We start from the raw sequence: 10,433 nt of genomic DNA, 5'->3' as shown, positions 1-10,433 counted from the left end.
CCCATATAATCAAAAAGGCTAGCATGCACCAGAACACAATCCGCATTACCTAACCCACAGCTTAAAGCAGGCTGTTGAATGCTTGCACCCCATTTCATTGTAGCAGCATTACATATTTACAGCATAATTACAGGTTGCAAATCCTAGGAAAACAATTTTGTCACTTCTAGTGGTCTTTAATATCAAATGCGCATAAATTTTCACCCATATGAATTAAATTTATATATCATCAGAAATCACCTCCTGAACATTCCATGTGGAAAATGCTTTTGTTTAATGTCTACCTGTTCATTTCAAAATGAAATACAAAGCTTATATTAAACTTTGAAAAACTAATTTTTTCCTAGTAGGAAATGTATTCACTGACTTTGTCTGCCAATCAACAAAGCAGTGAGGAGGCAGGACATTATATGAGAGGTGAACAAATTAAGTTCTTTAAAGCAGTTCAAATGGTGTTTTGTTCAGCTAGGTTAATACCCATGATAAACTCTGCCAGAGAATCCCGTGCCATTGGAAATGTAAATTCCAAAATGAATAGAAGATTGGACATGTCTTTGGTTTGTCCAACAGACTTTCTTCCATGAAAATAGTGTACCAATCATTGTGGAGTAGTAGGTTTAGCTGTGATTGGAGTTAACTGTTTCTCAGCAAAGAGTCATTGGAAGTTAGCTCTTGTGCGCTCCAGTGAGAATATATTCCACTGCCTTCATACACATCTGAGGTGAATGGCCATCTCACTCATGATATTCTCCACCACTTGTTGTGAGAAATGTTTGTTCATAAGGGCATATTTTAATAAGATCCAGACATACAGGTTCTGTAACCGGGTTGGGATGAAACACCCGCCACCATGGTTGTTTAACTCATTCGGCCCCAATCCTGTCTGTAGGCGTGATGAGGCTGTAATCTATTTCTGACCTCTGCAGCACCAAGGTCATTTAAGATACACCAAAATGGGTGGTATTACAAAAAAGTGGACAGATATAGCTCTACAATGATAGCAAAAAATCTGGAAGTTCTAGTTGCACTAGAAAATATGGAGGGAAAAACCTAATTTTTGGACCCTTTTTTTTCACCCAAAATTCGCTCCTGGTTGGGATGCAATTTTGTGTCTGGGTTTTAGACCTTTTGGCCTCAGATATAAGGCAAACTGGTCTGAACTGCACACAGACAGGTGAACCTTTGCAAAAACTAGGATAAGGTGGGCATTTGGAATAAAGAGTGGTCTCCATATGAAATTTTTTACCCTTCTGCTCACGTGCAAGCAAATTAACCAATGAAAAACTATGTTTTTAATACAACTAGGAAATGCCTTTCCTACTTGCATTTCAGGTGAAAATGACAAAAACCTCTGGGGCCGAATGAGTTAATGCAGATGAGGGAATATCTAGATTCCTATCAATTCTGTTGTGAGATTGATGAGGCTGATCCAAGATTCCCATCTGAGTGGAGTAATCATGATGAGATACTCCGCTTCTTTTGATTCTGTATCACCTTCAGAACCTGGGTGTTGGATAAGTGTATACATTTGTCCATTCCAATAAAGAGCATTGATTATACAGGCCTTTAAGATTTGGTACTGGTTAAAGAAAGTTTGGGATTTTGCTATCCCACCTTTTTGCCAATAAGTCCGTCATAGGTCAATCCCTAGAAACTGATGATAAATATAATATCAACTGACACCTACAGAAAATGTCTACTGTTAACCAGAATGTATATTTAAACATCACAAAACACAATGATATTTGCTTTTATTATGCAAGCATAAAAATGACAAGTATGAAAAAGGACCACTTGCAAAATAACTCAACATTTTACAGTACAATAACTCTATAAACAGTACAATAACTTTATAAATAATAACAAAGTATTCCAGTGATACGTTGAAAGAAAAACAATTTGCATCATATCATACAACCTAATACAGGTTCTATTATTTCTACAATAAACATCAAAATGTTATTCAACTCATTCTTCTTTTCTTTCATTATAAGAGTGATATTACACATGCTTCATTATTCTTTGCAATATTCATGATGAGAAATATAAATTAATATCAACAGTATTAACATACACTGGTCATAAATGTAATAAAGTGAATTTAAATGAATTATCCAAATCCAAAGAAGTGCAGACATATCAATAATGAATCCTAATCAGAAGTCTGAAATGTAACAGCTTTTGCAAAACCTTTTTCCTGAAAAAAATTAAGATGGCCATCAAATATTTGTAACACTTAATAAAAAAGCATCAAAAAGAGGTAGAAAAAGTTGAAGTAAATAAGAACATATTGAGAGATATAATTAATAAAGGCTGTTCCAGTAAAGCATACCTGGGACCCAGGAAGGCACTGTTGATGTGAGGTACTCACCTATAGATGCAGTTTAGAATTTGCTTATAATTTTAATATGAACTCTGTGCTATCAAACTACCCTGACATATGGGATTTTTAAAAATTACTTTCCTGGGTACCATGTATGTTTAAATGGAAAAGCCCTAAATATATCAGACACTGTCTCGCTTTTATTCCAGATTTGGTCTGACTTTAGTTCGTACTGTCCAACAAAAATTCTCTCTCAAACTATTTAGTTATAGTACTATGATTTACTACATGAAAGAGCAAGAAAAAAGTAAATGTAAAGATGACTGGACTATTTTAAAGATCTTAAATCAAAATATTCCTGTAAAATTTAGGTAAATAATGTGATTAGTTATATGAAGTTTGTCAGCATCAAATAAACCTAAGGAAATGTGGAATTATTTTTAAAGAGTTTCAACTTTCATTGAAAACACATTCATGTACAAACCTTCTCACTGTTTATGGAGAAGTCATTCATCACTTTACTAAAATCGAAGATAACTTCAATCATTTTTGGTAGCATTTGGTAAGATATTAGTAAGGACATTTTTATTCATTACTAATGGATACTGAATACATGTCCAATGAAAGTTTCATTCAGATACCAAATATTACTGAAGATTTTGTCAGAAAGGAAATTATAAACATGTTTCATTCAAAGGCTGCTCGAAAAACTCTTAACAGTGCCAACTGAGTACACTCTTGAACCACAGATGTACATGTTTAGTACGTATGTAGGAACAATATTCTTGCAGACGATTGGTAGAAAAGCTAGAGTTACCCCATATTTGTACATAGGGAGATAAATTGCATGTCTTTCATCCATATCATTCCTGCAAAAGAACACAAGCTGATCTGAGTGGTCAGTAATTAAGGAATACCGATGAGGAAATAAAAAATTTAGTTTTCAATAATCATTTGGTTTTAATACAAAAATTATCAGCATAGAGTATGTTACAAAACCCTCCAAGTCATGGTTTTCATTCTATCTCCACAGTAGATTACAAGGTACTCATGGATTTTAAGGAAAATTGATCACAGTGATCAAATGTAGACACCCTCTTTACCAATTTACATATGACTTTACTAATTGTTGCAAACATTGTCAATGCATAAAGATGATACATCATAACAGGTTAGTGAAAAAAATATTAGCAATGCTGAGAGAGAAAACTAAATGAAGATTTACAATGTGCTATGAAAATGATGAACAAAGATAACCTTAACTGAAATTTACTTAAAATCCTGCTAATGCTTATCTCCTCATCACAACAAATATAAAGAATTGTACTCAGAAGTAAATGACACAAAGACTGATTCTATTAAATATGCCAAGCGTTTAGGTATCTTTATAAATAATACTTTTATCCTGATCCAACTACACTGGAACATGTCTCTATAGATATTCTGATTTTATGGTTACACAACATTTGTATATGGCAGCAGTGATACATCTATCCTAACTATGACTACATTGTATAAGTTGCATTAACTTCTGTTGTATTTATATGCTTGTATGCAAGAGATGTTAACCTTGTAGATACTTTACTAATTACAAGTATATTTGTTTTAATGGCAGGGTCATAATGTAAACTAGCTGTTAGCCAATTATGTCATTTTGAATAAATAAAGGCTATTATTACTTTTGTTTTCTTCTGAAAACTTAACCATACAAGTTCAACCCCAAAACAGCTTTTTATGCCGCTGTACTGGTTTGAAAATTCTGACAATTAGGAGTTGACAACAAGCACAGCTGACTGCCTCTAAAACAGAACTTCTTGTCAATTTGGGCAGTAAGACATACATGGGACCTAGGGAAGGTATTTTTAATGTGGGGTACTCACCCATCGACACAATTTAGAATTTTCTTACCATTTTAATATGAACTCTTTGAAATCAAAGTGCCCTGGTATATATTTTTTTTAAAACTGCCTTTCCTCGGTACCATGTATGTTTAAATGGAACAGCCCTTACTTGATCAGGTCAACATGTGTTCAGCAGATGATAATAATGTGATTTTTCATTACTGCTAGTATTTATTTTGAATTACTGCTATGCCTATTTTGTTCTAAATGTTGATATATTCTGACAAAATGTCACACCAAATATACTTAAAAATCAAATGGTATGAGGGACAAAATGTAATGTCTATAGAACAGGCCTTGGGACAATCTTTCAATTACTGAGCCTTGACAAGGCCAGTACACTTCTCGATAACTCGTGCACATCGGGGGCCATAAATATAGACTACACTATAAGCGAGGGCAAAAGTTACTAAGGGACTTCCAAAAAATCCGCTATACATCCAGAGAACTGCAGGGTTGGGGAAGGAGGGGACTGGGCTGTTTAATGATTGAATCCTCATTTTATAGTCGTGTCGAGAATAACTGTCAATGAAGAGGGTTTTTTCTGAAGTTTGTTATTCTGTATAAATTACATTTATTTTGAAAATGTCCAACATCTGAAAGATCGATAACATGATTCCACCTGGTTTCAACAACCAACACAGTACACGAATGTTTTTGTGTATTATGTCATGCCTTTTTGTTTTGCTAAATAGTCCGGGTTCTGGAGTGGTGTGTTATTTATTTTTTACTAAGCAGGGAACCAGACTAACCATTGATACACTACCAAACAAGATTCCTTTTTATCAAAAACATGCAATATATATTTTGTGAGACAACTGTATACGTGGAAATGCAATTTTTGAATTGTTCACTTAGTAAAATATGATGCAGTGATTTCATTGCCAGCAATAGTGAAATATCTTATCATCCTTAAAGATATCTGTATTTGCAAATTCAGGAATTCTCTGAAACTTGTTTTCCCCACAATAGTCCGTATCTGTGAAACAATGTTCTTTATTTTAGGAATGTTCTCATTAGCTTGTTTGCCATGTTTTCTTTGATCACAGTTATGAATGAGTCGGTTATTTTAAATTAGTTTAATTAGATTACGTACACAATAACATTTATAACTGTTCGATTGATCAACTGAAATGAGGTAAGTGACATACAACCGGGGCCGCTAGTTCTAAAGCATGTAGGATTTGTATGCCTTTAAATGGTTTTTTCTTTATAAAATTTTTTACTCCACCTCCTTTATTTGATTCAAAAGATGTAACTAATGTGATAATAGACAAGGAGGCCAGCTTTTTATTTAGTGCAACAATACACCAAATTCTTCCACAAGTCTGATATAAAAACACGATCAGCACTTAATTTGGTTCTCAGAGAAACGCTCACGGACATAGCTGTTACAGTAGATGACATGTTTTATGTTTAATTACAACAGCCCATATTGCACCTATGATGTTTACACTTAAAAGGAACTAAAAGAACTAGGACACAAATTTCAGTTAACAAAAAAGAATATATAATTGGTATTTATTTATTAAAGTACTGCCTCACTGGGCATGACATTTTCATTGATCGAAATAACCTTGAATATCATTAACTATGGTGTACTAACAATGTAGTTTGGAAAGAAAATGTAACAAATTATATGACTTCTTATTAAAAGTTGATGTTTCATAATGTTGAAAAAAAATCCAGGTCCTATCTACCGTTTTCGACAATAAAACGAGCAATATATCTAAGTTTCCGTTACCGATTTTGATAGCGATTTTCATCAAGTTCAACAGGTAGGGATAAATTTTGTTGACATTTTCTGCCTTCAAAAATGGGATCCACACCTGTCCCTGCGTTATAAGCCGGTTCACAAGTTATCAGGGCACAAGTGTATAGGCTTTGATACTTACATTGTCTGTGCTTTGTGGCTGCAAAGTGTTTGAACAAAAGGGAAAGCCTAATGTCCAAATAAATGGGAAAGCATAATGTCCAAATAGCTGGGAAAGCCTAATAGCCAAGCAGCTGGAAAGCCTAATAGCTTAATAACTAGGAAAGCCTAAGGGCCAAGTAACTGCATCAGATAATTATGTTCCACGTTCAACATGGAAAACAGTCATTTCAGCTCATTTGTCATTCACGCCCAGTGATTACTGCTGGTCTGGCATATCAGATGTCTTTTAATAAAATGTGCCTCTATAAAAAAAAAGACCCATTGACAAGCACCAGCAGCCATCAAATTGTGCAGAACCAGCAAGCACACTGTACAGACCATCAGAGATGACACTGCAATACTAGCTGCCATCACAATATGGAACACAAACTACCTTTGCATTGTGCAGCACCCAGTCACTGCACTGTGTAACACCTGCAGCCACTGCAATACACAAAGATACTGTACAGCAGCCACTGCAGTACACAAAGATACTGTACAGCAGCCACTGCAGTACACAAAGATACTGTATAGCAGCCACTACAGTACACAAAGATACTGTACAGCAGCCAATGCAGTACACAAAGATACTGTATAGCAGCCACTGCAGTACACAAAGATACTGTATAGCAGCCACTGCAGTACACATATATACTGTACAGCAGCCACTACAGTACACAAAGATACTGTACAGCAGCCACTGCAGTACACAAAGATACTGTATAGCAGCACTGACTGCAGTATGCAAAGATACTGTATAGCAGCCACTGCAGTATGCAAAGATACTGTATAGCAGCCACTGCAGTATGCAAAGATACTGTGCAGCAGCCACTACACAATGCGGCAGTAGCAAAGATGACACTGTGCAGCACCAACAGCCAATACATTGTGCAGTATCATCAACTATCACACTATACAGGACTAGCTACCATAGCAATGTGTTGCACCAGTAGCAACTGTACTGTGCAGCAGCAGCTGCCACCATACTGTGTTGCACCAGCAGCAAATGCATCTTGCAGCATCTGCAGGTATATTTACTCAGTTTTTTTCACATAAGTGTCAGTTCCTAAAGCTATATGATGTCAAGGGATAGCCTCAGAAAACTTCACTTGTAGGATTAAATCCATGTGATATTTTCCCATTTTTTTTACTATACCAAACTGAAATTATGAGTTTCAAAACAAAACAACCCTTTGTTGTGAAAGATGTGAAAGGACAAAGGGTAAAAAAATCATATTGTGTATATAGTGGGTTTGGGGTGTCGTTTTGGTAAACAGAATTTGTATTTAGATAGCAAATATCTTCAGTGCCATTTTTTATTAAACACAGAAGAAATGATAATTTATATTTGAAAGTATACATGGTGTGTAATATATATCAGTGATTTATTTTGTGCCTTGGCATGAGAGTTACATGAACTGATTAAGTAAATATACCTTACTATTGACACTACATTGTTTTGTATCAAGTCCAGTCATACCCTATCGTAATATACCATACCAGGTATGAAGTCAGAAATCATTAGATAAAGATATAAATATATAAACTTTCAATAACTGTACTTAGCTCAAAAGTAAAAGTACTGTAATTACAAAGTTAGTTCCATATTGTTGCCAATTTTCACAGAAGTCAAAAGTGTCTGGCCTTTGGTTAGGTTTCTAAAGAGTGTGGTGTAAAAATACTGTATTTACAGCGTATATTCACTGACAAGACCAGGAAGTAAGCCTTATAAATTTTTCAAAAATAGGGGAAGTATGAGAAGCTACTGGCAAGCTTTCTCACATACTCACATTGGCTGAATCCTAGACTCAAACCCACGCAGACAGAGGTGAGATGGCAGTGATCCATAACGGAGAGCGCTTTAGACCACTCGGCCACTTGGGGCCCCAATTTCAAAATGTACATACCCAGATATGCCATCTCATAATACACATTCAGATCTTGGTGGATGCAGTTTCTTAGAAGTAATCCAAAGAACAAACAACACAGACCCTAATCTGCCAATGCATTGTCTATGTTATCTGCAACTGAACTTGAATTATAAGCAAGTATAGACAGTCTCGTCAGATAATACAGTACAAAAGATAGACCAAGGAGCAAACATTCCACCCATGGTTGACATTCTAGTATATGTCAATCTAAAATTCATATGATGTAAAGGCAAAATATACTTTTTTTAAACAAAGAAAACATCATTATGTATGCATATCATCAGCTTATTAATTAACCGTTTATTTCAATTACAAAGTATGTGAACTTTTTTTACAAGTGATTCATATGGTAATAATGTGATTTTATCTTTCTCTAGCCACAGAGATGCCTACACTCCAAAAAACACAAATTACAAAAAAAAAACACACACAAAAATAAAAATCAGCCTATGTATCATGAAAGGCCTTTATGCTTAAATTGCTTTCAAACATTAAAGTTTAACAGGCTGAGCAAACACAGACTGAACTTTCACATTTACGCAAGAGAATAATAAAAATGTTCACGTTTTTTACTCTAAAACATATTTCAGTTAGGGTATAAACTTTTCAAAAATTATCTGACACAGGAAATCAAATTATAACTCACATTACACAGATAACAATGAATCCACCTTGTACACTAAAACACTGATTATCCAGATGCTGTTTAGCTGGGTTATTCACTATCTGTCCCAAAAGTGTTTACTTATTACAATGTATCTATTAATTTATTTCCTGATTGTTATGCCAAAATAGAACCGAGTAACCTATACAAAAACAACATGACTGAATATAATCTTGTACAGTTATTATTACAATGGCAATATGAACAACTAATTATGTTTTAAAGTAAAGCTAAAAGTAATAAGACAGAAAGGGGGTAAGAATGTTCATTCTTATACCTGATTATCACTAAGTGAGTACTGCTGTGACAAAATGTAATTCATACAGACTAATCAAGCAGGATCAAAGACTCATAATGGTCCAATCAAAGGTATTGTGTAGTACAAGCCTACATAATTAACTGTTGATCTATGATTAATGGCCACTTACGGTATAAAAAAAAACGTCATCACCTACCAGTATAGGTGAGAAAATAAGCGTGTTAGCTGAATTTACCTTAATTAATACGTTTTGTTGACTATAATTAAATCTTCCATAGTCAAATCTATCCAGATGAAATCCAAGCCCAGTGGTGGATGCAGGTAATCAGTATTTCACTGTATTGCATACATTTACAGTACATACTGCAATACCCATACTTGAATTTAAACTGGAGGTGGGGTAAACTGATGTCTCCTATAAAGCACACACTCATAAGCTTGTATTATTTTTTAAAATGTTCTGTTGGAAGTAAATAAGAAAAATAGAGGCATCTTATCCTTAACAGTGTTAGATCCTCTCTACTTATTTTAAAAAAACCTCTGGTTGCTTTTTTCAAAATGTGTGTAAATTTATGTGACTGTTGGGCATATTTAAGAAAGAAACTTTATAGTTTTATTATTTTAAAAAATTTTGTGTCTGAATATTTTTCTATTGATTTTCATTGTAAAGCGACAAACTTAATGAAAAGTCCACTCTAATATACACCATTCGTACAAATTACCAATGTTCAACTGTATGTTTGTGTATGAACACACTTCACATTTCTTTATTATTTTTTTTTATTTAGGTGATGTGTTCATCCGAAGTTACCAAATGTGTGTCCCTGTATGAATGTTTACGGTAAACTGCTCCACAACCCTCATGCTATTTTAATTTTTACAACTGCAAACATTATGAGTCTGAATTTGTTCCATGTAATGATTTCAAACAAATTACTTAACATTTTTAAATTAGTGATCTAAAATTTGCCCCTGACAAAAATCCTGCTTCAATATTAACTTATACCATACTTTAGACAGTATCATAATGTATCCAAAACAATAATTTCTACAACAGAATTTTACAAAAATCAAATCAGTATTTCAAAACCATGAGGTCAGAAACATGAAACTACAAAAATTTACTTCATTAGTTATTTCAAGCTATCAGAATAATTTCACAGGAGCTCGACAGTGAACACTGATTCAGGAACAAACTCACTACAAATGTGAAATTTTAACTGACAGCTTTGGTAGATAGCAAAATCAGTTCTATATATGCCTGGTTAGTCATACTCATGACTATTTTCACACTGATTTGAGGATGTCTTCGATTCAGAATCTCCTTTATGCCTATTCACTCTCGTGACAGTATCCGTAGCTCCTGTTTTAGTTATCCTGAAAGAAGCAAAGTGATCAATTTCATTTCTTCCTTTCTGAATCCCTGTAATATGTCTAATG

The 10,433-nt window shown here is 34.2% G+C and overlaps 1 protein-coding gene across 1 annotated transcript in view; it reads right to left on the bottom strand.

Moving 5' to 3' along the window:
* Positions 1–1,736: 1,736 nt before the first annotated feature.
* The window catches only part of LOC149778333 (protein GPR107-like), a 94,061-nt gene continuing 85,364 nt past the window's right edge, over positions 1,737–10,433 (bottom strand). Inside the window, exon 15 of the mRNA XM_089939147.1 lies at positions 1,737–10,370. Coding sequence (XP_089795273.1) covers positions 10,259–10,370 — 112 coding nt within the window. The 3' untranslated portion in view covers positions 1,737–10,258. The remainder of the gene's footprint in view (positions 10,371–10,433) is intronic.

This window comes from Sinohyriopsis cumingii, chromosome 17, assembly GCF_028554795.1.
Source record: "Sinohyriopsis cumingii isolate HCF-2022 chromosome 17, ASM2855479v2, whole genome shotgun sequence".
In the NCBI taxonomy this organism is placed as follows: Eukaryota; Metazoa; Mollusca; class Bivalvia; order Unionida; family Unionidae; genus Sinohyriopsis; species Sinohyriopsis cumingii.
Note: the sequence above shows the minus strand (reverse complement) of the source record. Positions and strands in the feature narration are given on the sequence as shown.